This window comes from Nematostella vectensis, chromosome 2, assembly GCF_932526225.1.
Source record: "Nematostella vectensis chromosome 2, jaNemVect1.1, whole genome shotgun sequence".
Classification (NCBI taxonomy): domain Eukaryota; kingdom Metazoa; phylum Cnidaria; class Anthozoa; order Actiniaria; family Edwardsiidae; genus Nematostella; species Nematostella vectensis.
The window spans coordinates 7,159,263-7,181,642 of NC_064035.1; the positions used below are offsets into that span (position 1 = coordinate 7,159,263).

Sequence of the window (22,380 nt, forward strand, 5' to 3'; positions counted from 1 at the left end):
GAATAGCAGCTAGCAACATACACTTTAATGGGGAGAAATACGGGGCCATTTGTTCTTTTGGCGCTTACTAAAAGACCTGAGTCTTCTATGCCTCGAAAGCAACATCCTCAGAGACCCAGGGCGTCCCAGGTCCCCGAGGATGCGAAAATAAAATCTATTTTTCATATTTCATTCCAAAAAAGGAAGTTACCGGGTTACCTATGGTCCTAATTGCGTGGAATGCTGGGTACTGTAACTCAGGCTGCTGACTCCATGTGCTCGTAGGCTCTGGTTGTGAGATTCATTTTGAGAGAAGGGAAATACCGGGGCAGAAGTTCAACAAAATTGGATTTAAAAAAATATATACATTTGTCAAAATGAAGATGCCAGCATATATGGTAAGAACACGTGATATTATACTGTGGTGTTTGTAGTGACATTGCTTCCGTGTAATTATTTTATGGCGATTCTATTATATAGGAAACGGATAAAGACCAGGATTACGTCGACGAGTTACTTGCGACAGACCCAAACACGAGACTATGCGCCGTAACGTACGTAGATTTCGTGTTATTGTGACCCGATTTACCTTATAATAGCATATTTAAGCACAGCTCTCTCCTAGAAATTGACACTATTTACAGTTACTCTATTGCTTCTAACGTTAGCACTTTTTAATTAGAAGTTGCTAGATTTCAATGTTGTGTTTTAAAATTCTAATCGATTTATAACAAAAAAAGTTGATGTTCGCGGGCTTAAATTATGTAAGTTACTAAGACTCATTTCAGCCTAAGCTAGAAAAGATGCAAGGGATGTAATGAGGTCTGTGTTTAGATACATCATACAACAACTACCTAACTTTCTTTTGGATATTGTACTGATGTAAACTTGATGTGCACCTATCCCAATAAAATGTATTGTATAGTAAACACACATTGTTTTATGGATAGCATTTACTTGGCTGAATCATTGTATCTGAAAGCCATGTGAATCTTATCAGAAACATAAACAAGAATGCTACAGCTTTACACACCTGGGTTTGTTTTTATTTATGCTTATTTGTTTATTTGTGTAAGGCTGAGTTCAAACTTCCTATTATCCATGAGCCGTATTATTTGTGTGCATTTGCATTACTAAATAGAGCTCATGAATAATATGACGTTTGAACTTAGCCTAATACCCATAAATGAAGCACTGTTGTATGATCTATGCAACCTTATCTTAAATTGATGTGTATAATACTCATATTTAAAGTTACATTCAAACAGCTTAGAGAAAATGAATTATACTTTTTTTGGCATTGAGTGACATTCTCATATTGTTTTACCCTGGTTCAAGATCCTCAAACGTCTCTTTCTATTTAGTGGCCAGCGAGCTTGCGATGAGGTCCTGGCCTTTCGAAGCGTTATTTTATGGTCACATTATGTATGGCCACGTTGGTCCTTTGCAGTCCAAATTCATTACAAGATTTACCAGTATTGAACATGTAAAGCTGTTCAAGAGGAGTCTCTTTAGGAATTCATAAAGCGGCAAGATGTCTCCTCTGTGCTGCCAACTGGCTACAGGAAATCGCTGATTTTCTGGCTTATTCCCAAGCTAACAATTGTACTGGTCATTTGCCCCTTTGGTTCTTTGATAGACTGATTCTGAGGAAAACTGTGAGCTTATCCTCTATTTTCTCCTCCTTGGAGCGCTTCCCGAGAAAATGTTGTATTCCCCACCTCTTTTTATGCGCTGGTTTTTGTCACTAACTCTACAGTAATGATTCTATGGGTTTTCAGATGAATGTTCTTTCTAAATCAGGTTTTCATACTCTTTTCATACTTGTGAACTCAATTCCTGAGTGAAGAGATGTTTACATCCTAGGTAGTACCACGTGAAACTAACACATGCTAATCACAAAACGTTAACAAAGAAGATAGGAATACATCAAAATCATGCTTTGAGAGGCCAGAGCCTCGTCTCAAGCTTGCTGGCCACTAAATAGAGAGACGTTTAAGGCTCTGGAACCAGGGTAATATTGTTTAAATGATTTTGTTAAAATATGTTTTGATATTGTTTAAATGAGTTTTTTTAATTCAAATATTTATTACAGAAATATCAAGAATATGGCCATTGGCAATAAATCCAAAAAGAGCCTGCTTATTACCCTTGGTGCCATACCCAAACTTGTAGCTGTGTTATCCAAAGAAGATGCAGGCTTGGAATTTGTTGTAGAAGCTATTGTCGTCTTGGGAAGTTTTGCTCGAGGTACACCATGCAGGCCTGTACCCAGGATTTTTCTTGGGGAAGTGCGAAATCCAAAAAAGAATACCTTTTTTTTCTGGGGGAGGAGGGTGAGGGGGGTGAGTTTTCTGATAAAAAACTGACTACCCCCAAAAGAACAAAGAGGGATTCTTTGATGCCATTGCAGGAACTAGCCCATGAAACTTATTGTTAGTTGTACTCCATCATTTATTAGATAGCACAAATAAAGCATTTAATTATGTATTTTGACTATAATGCAGTACAAGTGAGAAGTTTAATGTGCTAGATACACAGACATACTGTAATATCAATTGAAACTGCCATTCTTGTTTCCTAATGGCTAAATATTTTTTACCACAGCTAGCATTGTCAAAATAACATCTTCTGTTTGTGAATTTTGCAAAAAAAATGGTTTTAATGTTTATGGCTGTCATTGGGTCACTAAATCTAGTGTGTCCTGACGTGCCAATCTTGATCATTTCCAGCTGCTTCTAAAGAAAACATTACAGCACTATTACAGAACCATGTACTAGAAGTTCTACTCAAAGGTAAAATACATTTTAGGTTTTTTTGTCATTTTTTGTAATCAGTCTTTTTAATCTTTATTCCTGATATACCCCATCTCCTCAGAGTTCTATTTTAGCTTTGACTGTACTTGGGATCCTCAGGTATTTGTCATAGTGACAGAAGAGTTGTGGAAGCATCAGTGCGGTCATTACGCACCCTGTACTTGTCAAATCTCACCCCCAGTGACCCCCTTTATGAGGTAATGTACCTGACAAATTAATCTCATTTTGCATGTTTTAGTCCTCATATTGCTGCACAAAATGGATTATTGACACATTGTTACATTATGACACGTTTTTACCTCATGAAACATTGTTACACCATGAGACATTTCTATGCCATGACTCGTGGTTACGCCATGACACATTGTTAGGTCATGACACATTGTTACATCATTACACATTGTTACATCATGACACATTGTTACCTCATGACACATTGTTACGTCATGACACATTGTTATGTCATGACACATTGTTACGTCATGACACATTGTTACATCATGACACATTGTAACGTCATGATACATTGTTACATCATTGACACATTGTTACGCCATGACACATTGTTACGTCATGACATATTTTTGTTGTTTACATCATGACACATTGTTACCTCATGACATATTGTTACGCCATGACACATTGTTATTTTGTGACACATCCCTACGTCATGACACATTGTTACCTCATGACACATTGTTACGTCATGACACATTGCTACTCTATTTGTGCATCTATAAGAGGGAAAATATAATGTGTTTTATATAAACAAGAAAAAAAAAGATTTTAGTAAGCAGTACAAATATTTGAAAATCGAATCTTGCAGCCATGGGCATACAGTGACTTCAAATGTGCATGTACTTCAAACATGAACTCTTCACAGACCACAAGAGCATGTACTTAGAATATATATAATTATATTCTGACTCAATTTCAAACTGTCTTTAGAAACATCGTATCTCTGATTGAAAATAAAAGGTTGACATCATTTTTGCTGTGGGCAGAATCCCAGTGTGATTCCAAGGCTGGTGGACCTACTCTCGGGGTCATACACTGAAGCCGAGTGTGCAGCATCTGTCATTGCCAAGTGCTGTCAGGTACAGTACAACTTTTGAAACTCTCACAAAAACATACATAACTGTGGGCCTTTCTATTCTGTGAGTTAACCTATGAAGCTACACTGCATAGGGCTAGAATTCTGGAAAACAGCAGCAAGCTTTCTGGTATCATTTAACCCACCAGCATTTCACGAATTAATGGATTTATACTTTCTATGTGTGTGGTCGCTCTTTAAACCCATCAGCATTCAGAGAAACAGGCACAAGCTTTCCATTATCAAAGCACAGGCCTTTCGTGAAACAGATGTGAGCTCTCTATTGTATCTGATTCCAGCCTTATTGTTATTATAGAATCCAGGCCACCAAGCATTACTGTGTAATAGTGGAGCCGTTGATGCCCTTCTTCCATTATTGACTTGTAATATCCCCAAGATTCTGCTCCCAACTCTTCAGTGTTACACTGCGTTGTCATATCAGAATGAACCCGTCTCTCTTTCAATGAAAGCAGGTGTGTAAGCAAACTTCTACACAGGCTATTGAAGTGTTTCTTTTTTTTTTTTTTCATTTTCTTCACAGTATCACTGTTGATTCTAGAGCTTTGCTTTAACTTTGTTTTAGCACTTTACTTGCCGATTATAATGGGGAAAGCATGGTGTCACAAGTTAGCTCACAGAGACTTTGATCCTTTGTTACAGCCTCATATAATGGAGAAAGCATCCACTTAGCTCACAGAGCTTTTAATCCTATGTTACAGCCTCATACAATGGGGAAAGCATGGTGTCACAAGTTAGCTCACAGAGCCTTTGATCCTTTGTTACAGCCTCATACAATGGGGGAAGCATGGTGTCACATGTTAGCTCACAGAGCCTTTGATCCTATGTTACAGCCTCATACAATGGGGAATGCATGGAGTCCCTGCTGACACATCTGCTCTCCAGGGACAAGCCAGATGACGTTCAGCTTGCTGCTGCTAAATGGTAACATGCTAACAAGACATTAAAGGAATTAGTATTATGCCTAGCCAAAACAAATTCGAAAAAGTAATGAAGATGTGAAACAAAAATTGAGAACTGATTTGTAGTTGCAGCTTGTTACATGCCATCAATTGATTTTAACTATTTAATATATTTAATGTTATTTTCATATTAATATTTTGAATTTTGTAGATGTAAAACAAAAGTTCATGTTATTAAGAAAAAGGCCTTGCTAAATGACTATAAAATAAAGTTCCTTGCCCTGTAGAAGTGTTTAAAGAATCAGAATTATAAGTGATGAATGTGCAGAGAGCTCAGAATTCCTCTGGAAGATTTTAATTTGATTTAGTATTATCCAGGATTGAATGTACAGCCAGTTAGAAAACTTGCCTGCTGTGAACATCAATACAAAAAGTACTATACAGTAATACTTTCCATCTCTACTACATATGACATAAAGAGACATTTTCTTTTTCCTTTCCCAAGCCCCTTGCACTTGCATCAATGGCCTATTTTATATGGACCTTACACCATTGTAACTGAAGTTAATGTTTTTCAGCTTGACAAATATGTTTAGAGTGGGGCTTTTTGATTCAACAACAAGCCAAAGTCTACTGCTCAAGGTACTGTACATATATGATACACATACAGTTACATACTGCTCAAGGTACTGTACATTTATGCCACACACAGTTTACATACTGCTCAAGGAAATGTGCATACAGTATATGCTAAACATACAGTCTACATGCTGCTCAAGGTACAATACATAGCTACACATACAGTTACATACTGCTCAAGGTACCGTACATTATGCTACACATACTGCCCAAGGTACTATACATACACCTATTTAAAAAAAAATGTTGTCATGGCAAATGGCCATTGACAAATGGCAGTTCTACGACCGAAAGGACCCATGGATCCCAAACTATTTGTTCCAAATTTAGAAAAATATAAATGAAACATACAGCTATCCATTAAAAAAATGAATATATGGTTCTGATATCGCTTAAGTTTATTTATCACCTTGTTTATTTTTTCAAACGATTTTTATCCATAAACACCTTAAGGTCGTAGACCTGCCATCTGGCAATTGCCATTCGCCGTTCGCCCTGACAACCTTTATTGAAATAGGTGTATATGCTTCACATACAGTTACATACTGCTCAAGGTACTGTACATATTTGCTATATATACAGTTTGGTATGTTTACATAATGTATGCTACATTTACAGCTGGATTTCTAATTCAAATAGCTTTTCTGTTGCAATCTGAGTTCCTTGGGCTTTTTAGCAAGGGTTTAATTAAACACGAGGTTTCGCTATAAAAGGGAAAGCTCCTCCCACCCCATTATAATCAGAACACTGCAACGCTAGCAGTCACAAATTATAAGCCTCCTGTAAAATTGCTTTTCTCTGAGCCTCAGTCGGCTGGAATAAATTTTGCACAGTTGTGATAAGAGATGTGTTAAGAGTTGTTTTAAATTAGTTATTTGCTATCCACTCATGTTTTCGGTGCAAAATTTAAAATTTTGCGCTATCAGTGCACCTGCATAAATTATTCTCGCGATGTGATGAAATGCTCATATTTCAGAGTGCACACAGCTAGGTATAGCATTATTTTACGATAGATAGAAACATTTTTAGATGGACAACTCTTGGAATGATATTTATTTTGGTTTAGAATATGAAAGTTCATTGAAGCGCTCAGAGCAATTGTCCTGACATGTTCTCTCATTGACGGCTGATTGATACCTGATTGTTCTTGAGCCTGGGGGTGGAAGGAGCCCACTCTTATAGCGGAACCTCGTGTTTAAGTTTCAGAGTAGGCAGTGGAAATTGTTAGGTAGGGGTTGGAAGTTATAAGTCCAAATAAAACATTAATCCCCATTAAAAAAAGCTGGTAGCTGGTGGTTTTGCTGGCCTAAATAAAACTCCTGTTCAGGATTACAAATTGGGCTATGAAGAAGTATGTAGCAGCACAGCTATTTAATTTTTTCAGTTTTATAAACTAATTTGAAACAGTTGAGCAGGTGCAACCTTATTTTGTCACCTAACCTGGAAATGTTGTGGCAGATCTTGGGCACCTGTGTACGAATGTGTCGTAAGGACAAACCATTGGCAGTACGTGCTGAGGGCGGAGAAACATTAGGTAAAATGACTATTATTCTCTCTCTTTCAATCAACCACTATCAATCAATCATGGCTAGTAATCGAGGAGTACTAAACAGCACCTGGGCCAGAGGTTCTCCTTTTGCCAAACACACAATTCAACCTTGATGCCCCCTTCCAAACTTTGGCACTTACAAGGCACTTACAAGTTTTTTTTAGCCAAACGGCTTATTATAAGTTATTTATAAAAGACATTTTTTGTGCGATTTTAATATTTTTTCACATTTTCAAATCTAGTTATTATAGCATCCTTCTGTTATCCAATCATGTTCAATATATTTCTCTGGGAAAATCAATTAAAAAAGTTAAAGACAACTAAAGAGGAAGCAATATTTTTACTAAAAAAATCTGATAATAGATCAAGGCCCACATTTTGCTTTGTATATTTGATATAGCATACTTGATTGAGGAAGATACCGAACTTCAACAACTAGCTGCCATTTCTGATCACCTGGTTAAGACGTTAATTGGCTTTCTTCATCGAGAAGATCTAGATGATGACTCGTATGCAGCCATGAGAGAGGTACCCCCTCCCATCCTAGATTTTTTGCATGAAACGTCTGCCAAACGTAAGGAAATTTTATTTTTTGCTCAAGAAAAAGATATAATGTTTTTCCTATAGTGGTGACCTATGCCAAGTCATTTATAGAATCCCGGTTTGATTACAATGGAAAGGTAGAGTACGATAACCCCTCTAAGAGCATGAGGCTCCTTGCCTTGGGCGCTTTGTGCGGCAAATATTATCTTAATAATTATGTATCAACCCCCCCCCCCCCACCCCCCCTAATGGGCAATTCTTATATTGTTTTGTGCAGAGCTCTTTCAAGGCGTTAGCATCCCTTGGGGCTAATGACGAAGATATACGAAAGAAGGTAAGATAAAAGGTTGGCGTAGCTATTGGGTGTGCTAAGTGCTTCGGAGTGGGAAGGGCTCCTTGAATCATGCCATGGAGTACCCCAAAAAAGAGAATCACCCATAATAAGACCAATATACTACAGTATCTAATGAGTTTTGTTAATCCAAATGCTTGTAGATTATTGAGTTGGAGAGTACCATGGACCATGTAGTGACGGGACTAGAAGACACGAACCCGGACGTTCAGCTTGCTGCTGTCAAATGCCTGCATAGCTTGTCACGGTCCGTACAGCAGCTACGGACCAGCCTTCAAGACACCATGGTGTGGAAACCCATCATGAAACTGATGCATAACGCCTCCGAGGGGATGCTCACCGTTGCATCTTCTGCACTCTGCAACTTGCTCCTCGAGTTCTCACCCAGTAAAGAGGTATGTCGCATGCGCATAGCAAGGCATTGGGGTGTACCCCCCTCCATTTTTAGGCCCAGTAAAGAGGTATGTCACACACGTGAGCTAGGCACAGGAGAGCGTAAACCCCTCATTTGGGCCGTGAAAAGCGGTATTTTTTATCATACGACCTTACATCCCCTGCCTCCCCCTTCTTCAGCAAACCGTGTCAAGGTCAGCATATTCGTCCATGTCCACATCTCTTATCAGATTTATTTCAAACTTTTTTTTTTGTTCTCGCTCGGCAAATTTCTTATTAGGAAGCGGGAGGCCTGTGATAATCTAAAACGTTAGGGTCTAGGCCTCTTTCTGAAGTTGACTCGGAAATTCTCGACTTATACAGTTCCAAGGCGAAAAAAAAACAATGACTGAAGCAATTTAAAAGATGCGGGCTCACATGAACGTAATAAAGAAAGGGTAGAAATCAACACAAGGTTTAGAAGGTATGTTGAACGCCTCTGAAACAGAGTGGTTGCGCTGACGTTATGCGCGTTAGCCAACAGGCTCCCCACCCTATGCGCATGAACGCTCATAAGAGATCGGCACTGCATAAACAACAGAAAAATTAAGAATATAGAAAAAAATACATATGTCCTTTCACTTGTTTCTTTAAAATCAGATTAGAAATAAAGTTTATTCTTCCCGCTTTGCAGTGATTGGTTTGTTTTACTCGTATCTCATTTTTTAGAAGGTGGGTAAATTGGACATGTTTTGGAAGCTGTTTTGAGGTGAATATGCTACTTCAAAGACATCAATATACACGAGATACCAAGAAAAGAAACCAAGCCTGTGGTTAGCGTTAGGGGGCTAACGAAGGGCCAACGCTCGAACGAAACGTCAGCGCAACTAGTCTGTTTCACAAAGGCGTTCAACATACCTTTTTAACCTTGTGTTGATTTATACCTTTTCTACACCACGCCTACGCAGACCATATGTAGTCTTTCTAGTTATACCACGTAATAAAGACTAGAAATATAGATTTTTTTGCGTGCCGGCTCATATGGCGCACTAGTGTCAAGACATTCTTCCAAAATTTTACGAAACGTTGATCTGCACCAATTAAGTTTACCGAGACAGACAGAAACTTACATTGAAATGAATCTGTCTCGCTAGTGTCACACGCGAATTAAGATACAAATTACAAAGTTATCATTCCTGCAGTTATTTTTATTATAATGAACAAGTGAAAGCGCTGGAACCAAAAGTATGGACAGTTCCAATAAATGTATTCATATACTTTAGAGGCCTTCAACCTGTCACCCCAATCACAGGCAGCCCAAGCTCATTACTCGACTAAGTTTGAAGCCATTCGGCAGGGATTTCACAGGGTAACTGAGTTTTATCCTTCACTATATAAATAATTATTTATTGGTGTCAAGTATTTTTTTTATTGTGAAATTGAAATTAATTCTTACAGTCCCTGAAGAAATGCAAAGGTGTATTGATTGATAAATAGGTATATTTCTAAAGAAATTTGTCTCGATGGCCTTCTTGAATATTGTCTCGCCTCTTCTCATAAAACTGATAGTTTTGAGCACCTCATTGCCACAGCGTGTGTGGTTATCATGTAGAAGGCAAACTGAACGGCACAAGATTACAACGGTTTCTTTGGACCATATACGCAGACATCTCGGAAAAAAAGAACCTTTAAAAAACTACCTTTCTATATATTTTGTTTCAATTAACATACTTTTAGATGATTTGTTAAAAAAAAACAATTCTAACATCTTTTTTACTGCGCTAGTACACACTTAGTTTATTATTTTTGAAATTGTGCATAGGACCTTTTATGCTGATAAAATATTTCATTGCTACTTCATAGCTTAATCATCTATTTCAACATTACTTGATATTGTCTTGATTGTCTTTTTCTTTTTTAGAAAAATTATGTTATCAAAATCTTATGCATATTCATCAGTTTACCATCGGTCGAGTACGTAACAATCACCGATAATTTTAAAAGGAAAACGAGAAAAATATTTCAAAATTTTAAAAGCAGAAGTTTCTTTCAAGATGTGACTGATAATTTAGAGCGGATATATTATTTTGTCTCTTGTCGGTTCAGGTTTTCTTCAGCCCTTTAGAGGTAAACAGGTGACAAAAATCCTATTAAAATAACCATTACAAAAATTTATAAAAAAATTAGTCCAATTGAAATAGCTCAGACTATTAACTCTTCAGCGAGTGTATCCTTAATAATCAACAATAGACTGACCAACCGTCATGTTGGCTAAATGGCTCGCGCTTTTGTCTGATCCGCTGGATATGCAAAACACTATAGGCACAGCAAAACCGCTAGCGAGAACGTTTCCTTAGAAGCCGTGAGAGTGAAGGAAGAATTTTCAAGCTCCCCGCCGCCCTGTAATAGAGATGTGGCTCAAACGGGGATGTCCAGGAGTACCTTTGTTTATTTTGCTGCTATTTCGCTGTGACGCGACCCCTGATGATACGAAAAACATTGGAAATCTTCTTAAGAAAAACAGGACAGCGAATCAGTCTGACGATATTCAGCATCAACGATATTCAGCATCAACGATATTCAGCATCAACGATATTCAGCATCAACGATATTCAGCATTAACGATATTCAGCATCAACGATATTCAGCATCAACGATATTCAGCATCAACGATATTCTTCATCAACATCCAGTCTTTCGGCAAATCAAAGCCCCATGACGTCTGACAGCCAAAGCAGTACCCGATAGCGTGGCAACATTACCAGCAGTTACCAAGGCAATGTTACCAGGGGTTACCAAGTAGGCATTACCGAAAGTTATCAAGGTAACAGTAGCGGTAATCTCCAAGGCAACGGTAACGGTAATCCCCATGGCAACGGTAACGATAATCTCCAAGGCAACGGCAATGGTAATCAACAAGGCAACGGCAATCTCCAATGGAACGGTAACGGTAAACCCCAAGCAACGGTCACGGTAATCCCCAAGGCAACGGACACGGCTATCCCCACGGCAATGATCACGGTAATCCCCAAGGCAACGGTAACGGTAATCTCCGAGGCAACGGTAACCATGTCGACAGTAACCACGCCGGCAATTAACTCGTCTGTTCAAGGGGACGAAGAAGCCTTTGCGACGGGAGGGTTTTACCTCGTAATTATGTTAGTTATTGTAGCATTTATTGTTGTGGCACAGGTTTATTACGACAACTTGGATCGTGTCCAAGTTCATCCAGCTTTGATAGAAAATCGTATCGACAGAAAATCGCAGGACGCCCTGGATCGTAGGCGATATATACAAGCCCATGTCTGTATTTGATTTTTTGCTATACGAAAACCCTAAACTGCCTTTTTGCTTTTTAGTAATTTGTAGGAAAAGCTGTGTTGATTTACATGTTCGATAAAAGTTGTAAATGGTTAATTAAAAGATTAAATTCACTCAAAAACTGTTACGGACTCTTTGCAATCCCCCCCACCCTCGGACCAAGCCAAGCCACGCCACGCCATGCCACCCCACCTACCCACCACACACGCTAAAACAGCCCACGATCATTGTAATACCTGTTGTAATATTCTGGGCTTTGTATTTAAGCCTATTTTAGAAGCTGGTGCAGTGAGTCTGCTGGCTGGCTTGACTAAAAGACCTGAAAGCGCACTGAGACTTAACGGGATCTGGGCTCTAATGGTAGGTCTGCTAGCTAAAAAAGAACATACATGGAATTGCTTGACCTATTTATTTATTCATTCATTCATTCGTTCGTTCGTTTGTGTTTTTGTTTATTTATTTATTTATTTATTTATTTATTTATTTATTTATTTATTTATTTATTTATTTATTTATTTGTTTATTTATTTATTTATTTATTTATTTAAACTTAAACTTTTCAATAACTTCAAGAAGTTTTCAGATATCGCAAACTCATCTAGTTTATGCCCTCGTTATATTCTTTAGAATATGGCTTACCAAGCGGACGAGATGACAAAGAGCAAGATATTGGAAGTACTTGGGCCGACTCAACTCTTCAAGTAAGCTTAGGCCGTTCCAAACGAACATTTGGGTTTGGTACATGAAAAGAACGCCGTTTAAACTAGGGCATAGTGTTCCTGTTTCCCTTCTTGTATCCAAGGGCCCTCAATTAATGGCCCTGCTATTGCGGTAAACCTGCCACTTTTGGCGAAGGTGACAAAATCGAAATAAATACAAGTGATGTTTAACGAGGAAACAGTCATTGTTTTTTAACTGCAGTTGAAATAAAAATACTCTTTTTTCCTGCTCTTTGACGATGGACCACGCCAAGAGTCGGGACAAATTCGTCAATACTTTTCAAGAGACATTCGATTTCTGAGACACCACGCGACCCTCGATAACCAGCCAACAGATGCGCCTTGTAGGGGGAACTATCGCTTAGAGATCACGTGACTTTTTGGGTGGCAAACTAGCCCCACAGGCTTTAACCGGTAAAATAATAGCAACAAAAAGCAACTTATTTAGCGCTCACGAATAAAACCAGAAAGATTTTTTTATATCCGAAAGGGTTTATTTGGGACCTCCTATACGTAATCGATTCGAATCCGTTGCCTCCTGAAGCAATTATGTTATGTTCAAGGGGACTGATTGTAACAATGTAACGGAACTGCAGTATAAGGATTTTAAGGTTGTTTCAAGATATATACTGTTTCCACTAAGGCTAGTGAAGCACAAGACACTAAATGGATAAATAATAATATTTAATAATAACTATCTTTGGCTTGACTTTAAGCTTCTGTTGCATGTTTCAGCTTGCTAGAAGATCCAGACACAAACGTGGTAATGAAGACTTTGGGACTGATGCGAAACTTGCTGTCTGGTCGAGAGGTGAGCCCGAACATCACACACATAGTGGACTTGACATCACATACATAGTGGACTTGACATTACACATAGTGGACTTTACATCACACATAGTGGACTTGATGACATCACAAAAATATAGTGGACTTCACATCACACACAGTGGACTTCACATCACACATAGTGGACTTGATGACATCACAAAAATATAGTGGACTTCACATCACACACATAGTGGACTTCACACGGATTATCATATTCTATTCATATCCTTTTTAACCCGATAGGACGACTTATGAAGACTTTGGCAGAGTCACATGACTATTCTTTAAATTTCCATCTAATCATCGTGATTTGACCTCATCCATTCTTTTTCAAAAATCATCGTCAAGCTAACTCTGCTATGATAACTTCTACTTTCCGTTTACTTCCTTATACTTATCCACCTCGAGACACAATAGCTCAGACCTTTGACATCTCCACATGCCCCTCATAACTCTGTGGAGGGGCGAGTGGTTTGGGCAACGCGTAAAATAGTTTCTGCCAAAACCACTTGTTACTGACGCTTAGATAGGTATTCGTCCTGAGGTATAGCTTGGTCTCGTCGTCTAGAGTGGAGGGGTCGACGTCGTCGAAGAGAATGATGATCAAGTAGTTTGTCCTGTCTTCGAGCACTTTCTGGTGTGCCGCGCGAAACTCCAACCTACACCACTCGCTCGCAATGAAATGATTGGACAATACCATGATCATGCGTTTACTCAAGCGAACGCTGTTCAGGATATTATCGTGAATGCTGGCCCCGATCTCGAAGTCCCTGTCGTGGATGCATAGCCTGTAGGGCGGCACGTGACTCTCGAGGGTCCTCTGTAGAGTTTCCCGCACCCAGCTGGCGTCTTGACTACTGTACGAGATGAACGTGTCATAGATTTTCGACACGTCCGTGTCGTCAACTCGGTCGAACGGATGCCAGTTGAAGTGCGTGTACATGAGGATCTTCATCTCCCATCGGAAGCAGTAAGTCATTACGAACGCCACCACACTAAGGACCAGGAGAACCGCCAACACGATGGCGAGCAGCAAGGATAATCCATCAGTGATGTGCCCTGGCACCGGTGGTCTGTACGCGCTGCAGTTGAAATCACTTAAAGGTACACTGATGATGGGTAAGCCCTCTAGACGACCAGATGCACAGAGAATGCTACTCGTGTCTTCGATCTTATCCGTATTGTTCGCTAGCCAGTCGCGCATCCAACTTGCGTAGCAGTCGCACACGAAGAAGTTATGGCTGATCGACAATGATCGGAAGCCCTCTCGCGCCGTAAGGTTCGTGACACCACGAGAAAGGTACTTGAGCTTATTGTCATTTATCGCAAGATTGACTACCCGCGCCAGAGAATCTACAAATGTCATGTTTAATTCTTTTATTTCGTTATTACTCAATTCTAATACTGTGATGTTGCCTAAGTAGTGCCGCCAAGGTAATTCCCTTATCGCGTTGCCTCTTAGATTCACCTCTAGTTCTCCTGCGGGCATCTTGAACGGCAGGCGATGGAGCCCGCGCTCACTACAGTCCACTAGCACTGTTTGGTCTATCTCGCGAACTGCGCATGTACACTCCCTGGGACAATTCTCCAAGTCCATAATGCATTGGAACTGGTTCTCAGGGACGCGCAGCAAGGCCACATTGCGCAATCTTGTGGGCTGTGAACAAATCCAGGAATCAAACTGCGCATGTGTTACATCAGGATAATCCGCTGTCAAACGTTTCAGGAGGCGGAACAGCGCTGTAAGTTTGCAGTTACAAATGAGTGGGTTGTCGCGCAAGTCGATGTGATAGACGCGAAGGATCACTTTCAGCTTCCCCAGCTGGGTCTTATTTAGGCTACCGATGTCAATACTACTTATTCCATTATTAGCCAGGTTGAGCTCGACTTTGGTGCTCTTAAGCTGATTGTCCGAGGAACTCGCGGATCTTCGCAGGTTGTAAAAAAGCTGATCAGCCGTGACGGAGTCTAGCACGTCGAGAATCCCGCCGAAAGTGATCGCGTTGGACGACAAGTCCGCGCTCTCGAGGTTCCTCAGTAGGAACACTGCTCGTGGAACCCTGGTCAGGCGGTTCCTCTGTAAGGTCAAAGTCTTGAGAGTGTTGGAGTTTTCGGGAAGGGCGTTATTCTCGATCTCCGTTAAATCGTTATCATTTAGAGTCAGTGTTTCGATCTCTTCGTTCCCGTACAGTAGCCCGGCCTGCAAGCGCTGGAGTCTGTTATTATTAAGGTAAAGCCGTTTCAGGCGTTTCATATCCGTAAACACGCGATTAGGAAGCGTAGAGAGGAAATTGTGGTTGAGCCGTAACTCAAGCATGGATCCTTGACCTCTGAAAAGCTGTTCCGGAAAATCTCTGATCTCGTTGTTACTAAGGTCAATGATGTTTACTCCGCTTAAATTGCTGAAACAAGAGCCTCCGATAACGCGCAACCCATTTCCCTTGATCGATAGTTTTTGCAGATGACCCGTGAACGGGTACTGTGAGAGATTGCGAATCTGGTTGTAGTCGAGGACAAGAAAGCGGCGATAAAGGCGTGGCTGCACCACGCTACCCTCCTGGTAGTGATGATTAAACACAGGGAGCCGGCTCAGGTTCCGGGGAAGACTCAGCGGCTCATGGCTCCAGGGGAAGTCCGGTGGCCTGGTCAAGCTGTTGTTGTTCAGATCTAAGGCTTGTAGTCGAGGCATAGCCGTCTTAAACTGTTCCGGAATCTCCGTGATGGAGAGATTCGATAACAGTACTTCAGCCATACGAGGCCATTCAAACCCCGTTAAGATTCTGGGAATCCCTGTTCCGCTGCTCTGTAGCGAAAATGTCCCAATATTGCGCAGCCCCGTGATGCTTTCTGTATCCGCATAAAGTAGTTCCGCGCCGTGTGTGAAAAGCTGTACGCGATAATCAGTGGCGTTGCCAAGAACAGATACATCATGAACTGTAACACTACACGGGCCTGCCATCTGATAAAACGAAATTACGTTCTTCCGCTTCACTTCTGGGCTATTGCAAAATATTATTCTCGTGCTTGAGCGACAGACGATGGCAAGATAGTACTGAACGGTTGATGAGTTAGCAAGGGGTTGAATCCACGGACCCAAGTCCAGTGAACACTCTGCGCCTCCCTTAATCTCACACTTGGTAAAGAACATCGGGATCTGGCCTGTAGGGCTTCTGAATGTCGACGGCATGCGAAGATTCGCGCACTCTTTCTTGCAGTTCTCATCTCGCGAAGGCGCACCAGCTATTAGCAAGGCACGGAGGAAGAGAACGGAGACCCAAGCGTTACAAAAACACTGAGTTACTTGCCTTAGTATGCTACCCTTCATCTCGAGTGCTGATATTTTTTCCGTTGTCTCGATTAGGAAGTCTGATGTTCAGAGTATATCAGTGGACTTTTGTGATTTCCTTATAAACATCACGCTGTCTGTCACGTCTCTGGCACATCCGGTGTTCTGATTGGTAGAGCCTTTAAACATATACCCGGAAGTCATACCGAGTAGTTTGCTCTGGATAATTCCGTAATGTCTTCGGAATTCAATATCATAGATCAGTATGTATATAACCATAGTGTTTTTATCGATGTGATAGAAATCTAAACCTCGTACTTTACGGGGCGTTGCAGTCCTAGTTTTGTTTCAAATGCTAATTCTATCTGGGTTGTGCTGATTCAAGAATGATTCGTCTTGAAAAGTCTAGAATTACGTTTTTTTTTTGAAAAGGTCAAACTGGCTTTGTTTATACATTGTTTGTGTTATGACCACAAAATCCCCCATTCTAAATTAGGATCTTGGTGGGATCTTGACTGACTTCAGTAATCCTGCTTAATATTGTATGATCACTTGCAATAGGCACGTCTCTTTAACGGCAAAGTGCAAAACAGACCTAGTGGCGTTTGTGGTTTCAGTTGAGATCCGGAAGTGTGTGTTTTTTCTTATTTTTCATCGTCATCTTAAAATATTAAAGATTTAAGCCATTGCCAATTGACGGTTTGGAATAATACCTCCAGATTAACATAATAAAGTGAGTGGATTTTTTGTGTCTTGATCGTGGACATATAATCAGCTTGAAGGCTGAAACGTCTCAGCTTTAGGAGGGTTTCACTATGTCTTTCATTTCAGCTAAAGTAACTTCCCTATAATATTATATTAGCAAGTATTGTCATGTTTTGTACAAAGGATGAAAGAATGTGTTGCTTGGGTCACGCTATCTCATCTAACCCATTCACGATTGTCATGTGACTCATTCGCGGGATTGAGTCATTTTACCTCATCTAATTTATTCCCAGCATCGAATCACGCTATTTCATTTGATCCATTCACATCATTGGGTTACTCTTTCTCATCTAATCCATTCACAGAATTGGGTCACGCTGTCTCATTTAATCCACTTACGTCATTGGGTCACGCTATCTCATCTAATCCATTTACAGAATTGGGTCACGCTGTCTCATTTAATCCATTTACATCATTGGGTCACGCTATCTCATCTAATCCAGTCACAGCATTGGGTCACGCTATCTCATCTAATCCATTTACATCATTGGGTCACGCTATCTCATATAATCCATTCACAACATTGGGTCACGCTGTCTCATTTAATCCATTCACATCATTGGGTCACGCTATCTCATTTGAACCATTTACATCATTGGGTCACGCAATCTTATTTAATCCATTCACATCATTGGGTCACTATCTCATCTAATCCATTCACAGCATTGGGTCACGCTATCTCATTTAATCCATTTACATCATTGGGTCACGCTATCTCATTTGATCCATTCACATCATTGGGTCACGCTATCTCATCTAATCCATTCACATCATTGGGTTACGCTATCTCATTTAATCCATTTACATCATTGGGTCACGCTATCTCATCTAATCCATTCACATCATTGGGTCACTATCTCATCTAATCCATTCACAGAATTGGGTCACACTGTCTCATTTAATCCATTGACATCATTGGGTCACGCTGTCTCATCTAATCCATTCACATTATTGGGTCATGCAATCTCATTTAATCCATTTACAGAATTGGGTCACGCTGTCTCATTTAATCCATTTACATCATTGAGTCACGCTATCTCATTTAATCCATTCACATTATTGGGTTACTCTATCTCAGCTAATCCATTCAAAGAAATGGGTTACGCTATCTCATTTAATCCATTCACATCATTGGGTTACGCTATCTCATTTAATCCATTCACATCATTGGGTTACGCTATCTCATTTAATCCATTCACATCATTGGGTTACGCTATCTCATTTAATCCATTCACATCATTGGGTCACGCTATCTCATTTAATCCATTCACAGCATTGGGTTACTATCTCATCTAATCCATTCAAAGAAATTGGTTACGCTATCTCATTTAATCCATTCACAACATTGGGTTACGCTATCTCATTTAATCCATTCACAGCATTGGGTCACGCTATCTCATATAATCCATTCACAACATTGGGTCACGCTGTCTCATTTAATCCATTTACATCATTGGGTCACGCAATCTCATATAATCCATTCACAACATTGGGTCACGCTGTCTCATTTAATCCATTTACATCATTGGGTCACGCAATTTCATCTAATCCATTCACATCATTGGGTCACGCTATCTCATCTAATCCATTTACAGAATTGGGTCACGCTGTCTCATTTAATCCATTTACATCATTGGGTCACACTATCTCATCTAATCCAGTCACAGCATTGGGTCACGCTATCTCATCTAATCCATTCACATCATTGGGTTACGCTATCTCATTTAATCCATTTACATCATTGGGTCACGCTATCTCATCTAATCCATTTACAGAATTGGGTCACGCTGTCTCATTTAATCCATTAACATCATTGGGTCACGCAATCTCATCTAATCCAGTCACAGCATTGGGTCACGCTATCTCATCTAATCCATTTACATCATTGGGTCACGCTATCTCATCTAATCCATTCACAACATTGGGTCACGCTGTCTCATTTAATCCATTCACATCATTGGGTCGCGCTGTCTCATATAATCCATTCACATCATTGGGTCACGCTATCTCATTTGAACCATTTACATCATTGGGTCACGCAATCTTATTTAATCCATTTACATCATTGGGTCACGCTATCTCATTTGATCCATTCACATCATTGGGTCACGCTATCTCATTTGATCCATTCACATCATTGGGTCACGCTGTCTCATTTAATCCATTTACATCATTGGGTCACGCAATCTCATTTAATCCATTTACATCATTGGGTCACGCTATCTCATCTAATCCATTCACATTATTGGGTCACGCTGTCTCATTTAATCCATTTACATCATTGGGTCACGCTATCTCATCTAATCTATTTACAGAATTGGGTCACGCTGTCTCATTTAATCCATTCACATCATTGGGTCACGCTATCTCATTTAATCCATTCACATTATTGGGTTACTCTATCTCAGCTAATCCATTCAAAGAAATGGGTTACGCTTTCTCATTTAATTTATTCACATCATTGGTTCACGCTATCTCATCTAATCCATTTAAAAAATGGGTTACGCTTTCTCATATAATCTCTTCACATCATTGGGTCACGCTATCTCATTTAATCCATTCACAACATTGGGTTACGCTATCTCATTTAATCCATTCACATCATTGGGTCACGCTATCTCATTTAATCCATTCACATCATTGGGTTACTATCTCATCTAATCCATTCAAAGAAATTGGTTACGCTATCTCATCTAATCCATTCACAACATTGGGTCACGCTATCTCATTTAATCCATTCACAACATTGGGTTACGCTATCTTATTTAATCCATTCACAGCATTGGGTCATGCTATCTCATCTAATCCATTCACAGCATTGGGTCACGCTATCTCATTTAATCCCATTTACATCATTGGGTCACGCTATCTCATCTAATCCATTCACAGCATTGGGTCACGCTATCTTATTTAATCCATTCACAGCATTGGGTCACGCTATCTCATCTAATCCATTCACATTATTGGGTCACGCTATCTCATCTAATCTATTCACATTATTTGGTCACGCTATCTTATTTAATTCATTCACAGCATTGGGTCACGCTATCTTATTTAATCCATTCACAGCATTGGGTCACTCGATCTCATCTGACCCAATCAAAACATTGAGTCACGCTATTTTATTTAATCCATTCACATCATTCGGTCACGCTATCTTAACTAATCCATTTACAGCATTGTTTTATTCACAGCGGTTTGAGACCTAAACACCCAAGCTAGTCATTCACTACCCCTCTACCCCCCCCCCCCCCCCCCGAGAGATCCGTAGCTGTTACCCATTTGTTCTCCAAGTAAGCGTAACAGTGTAACAATCTCAATTATTGTCATCTTTTGTTTTGAAGGATATTGACAATATCATGACTCTGCATGGCTCCAAAGTGATGGATAGTGTCAAGCCCATTCTGGACAGCGAAGGGCAGTCTGTTGATGTCAAGGAGCAGGTACAATGGCGCTATGTCTCCGCTTCATGCCTCCTACCCTCTCACCTTTAAATAGAAAGCAAGCGGCACTTTCTACTGATGTAGAAGACTTCCCCGCCCTCTTACTTCTCTAACCCCCCCCCCCCCCCCCACCTCCCTGGCCAATACTGGAGAACAAGTAGCAATGTCTGCTGTTGTAACAGCTGTCTAATCCCTACTCAACGTCTTTATCCTTACACATCCGCCCCACCCCCACCCCCTATGGCCCATGCTAGATAGCGAAAAGCACTACTGTCAAGCAGTAACTGTCTTATCCCTCCCTGCCCTATTCACATATAACCTTCTAACGGCTGTCTAATCCCTCCTAACCCTATGTACATACTTTCATAAATCAATTTGATAATAGATGTGTCCTGCTCTAACCTCATTATCTACTCTAACAGTTTATCGATATGGCCCTTCTTAGTCTCTGTTTCCTGGTTCTGCAGTCTGCTTAATCGATGTATCCTGTCCTAGCATCTGTGCCTAGGTTCCACAGCCTGCTTGTTTAACCTATGTGCCCTGTCCTAGGCCCTGTGTGTCCTTGCCAACATCGCAAACGGTGCTTCCGCCAAGGAGTTCCTGACCCGTGACGAAGCGCTCCTCAAACGACTCATGCACTACATGATGCACGATAGCGTCAAGCTGCAGATGGCCTCCACCTACTGCATATCTAACCTCGTGTGGAACACGGAAGACGGCGCTATCGACCGCCAGACCAAGCTACGCGACATGGGCGTGCAGAAGCTTCTACAATCTCTACTTACTACAACCGACGCGCACTTATTCGAGAGGTACTAAGGTCGCAGCACTATCAGGTCGCATTGCTAATGGCGACACCACTGAGGTTTTACTATTGGGTCGCATTACAAGACTTTTTTGCACACCACTGGGGTTGCATTATTTGGGTCGCATCACTAAGGTCGCATTTTATGGGCACACCACTCGAGTCGCAATACTGAGGTCGCATTATTGGGTCGCACCACTAAGCTCGCATTTTTTAGGCACATCACTGGGGTCGTACTATTTGGGTCGCATAACTAAGGTCGCATTATTAGGATGCACCCGTGAGGTCGACCTAAAAAGGTCGCACCAAGCATTAAAGCATTTTTTTCACTTTCTTGCAGTCCCCGTTGCTTTTTGTTCGTTATTCCCCGTGTGATTGTATTTTGTATCTTGTTACAGAGTGAAGACAGCGCTCCAACAGTTTACGTAAACACAGCAACAGAAAAAAGGGAAATTTTGTAAATAAAGATAAAGCAACCTACAGCTGCAGTAACTGTAGATTACTCTTTGGACGCGTGTTGTTTGCGAAAGGAATGTCTTTTTAAAAAGTAGAAGACGATGAAAGCTTTTGCACTATTATCAATCCCTCAGAATACTGATAAATCAGGATAAGGAGGAATATTAAAATTGAATATTGGCATTTGAAATGGTTTGCTGTTGAATTGGTGGATAGGGTTGGAATTGCATGAAGTCTAACACTGTGGACAATACAGCAAGCACACTGACTTTGAGCTTGTACACCATTCAGAATTTCGTGCACACGATGAATATGAACACAGCCCAACCTCACTACCAGACCTACATCACGGCCTGAAACCTACACAATGACCCCTACTACACCTACACCATAACCCCTACCACCTCTACACAATGACACCTACCACACCTACACCATTACCCTACACCATTACCCTACTACACCTACACCATTACCCCTACCACACCTAC

General features: G+C 40.5%; 2 protein-coding genes and 1 long non-coding RNA gene across 3 annotated transcripts; 2 read left to right on the top strand and 1 right to left on the bottom strand.

Moving 5' to 3' along the window:
- The first annotated feature begins 244 nt into the window (after window positions 1-244).
- Window positions 245-22,079, top strand: LOC5517983 (armadillo repeat-containing protein 8). Its single transcript, XM_048723871.1, has 19 exons — window positions 245-377; window positions 460-533; window positions 2,075-2,229; window positions 2,712-2,774; window positions 2,895-2,992; window positions 3,800-3,892; window positions 4,205-4,361; window positions 4,740-4,830; window positions 5,387-5,450; window positions 6,906-6,981; window positions 7,397-7,524; window positions 7,817-7,873; window positions 8,035-8,286; window positions 11,852-11,944; window positions 12,212-12,285; window positions 13,039-13,114; window positions 20,530-20,628; window positions 21,178-21,440; window positions 21,832-22,079. Exons 1-19 carry the CDS (start codon window positions 357-359, stop codon window positions 21,860-21,862), a joined length of 1,965 nt encoding a protein of 654 aa, XP_048579828.1. The 5' UTR covers window positions 245-356; the 3' UTR covers window positions 21,863-22,079.
- On the top strand, window positions 540-1,889 carry LOC125561033. The gene is made up of 2 exons (XR_007307032.1): window positions 540-1,752; window positions 1,783-1,889. It is a non-coding gene; the product is annotated as an uncharacterized LOC125561033 (long non-coding RNA).
- LOC116601541 (protein toll) lies at window positions 12,776-16,622 on the bottom strand. The gene has a single exon (XM_032362450.2). It carries the CDS (start codon window positions 16,457-16,459, stop codon window positions 13,553-13,555), a length of 2,907 nt encoding a protein of 968 aa, XP_032218341.2. The 5' UTR covers window positions 16,460-16,622; the 3' UTR covers window positions 12,776-13,552.
- Window positions 22,080-22,380: the final 301 nt, after the last annotated feature.

What these genes read in the sequence shown, in the direction of transcription:
- LOC5517983 (XM_048723871.1), top strand. Translation starts at nt 357, where the DNA reads ATGAAGATGCCAGCATATATG. An exon ending in ACGAGACTATGCGCCGTAAC is followed by an intron (nt 534 to 2,074) that starts GTACGTAGATTT and finishes TATTTATTACAG; the next exon opens with AAATATCAAGAATATGGCCA. An exon ending in CTTGGGAAGTTTTGCTCGAG is followed by an intron (nt 2,230 to 2,711) that starts GTACACCATGCA and finishes GATCATTTCCAG; the next exon opens with CTGCTTCTAAAGAAAACATT.
- LOC116601541 (XM_032362450.2), bottom strand. Translation starts at nt 16,459, where the DNA reads ATGAAGGGTAGCATACTAAGGCAAGTAACTCAGTGTTTTTGTAACGCT.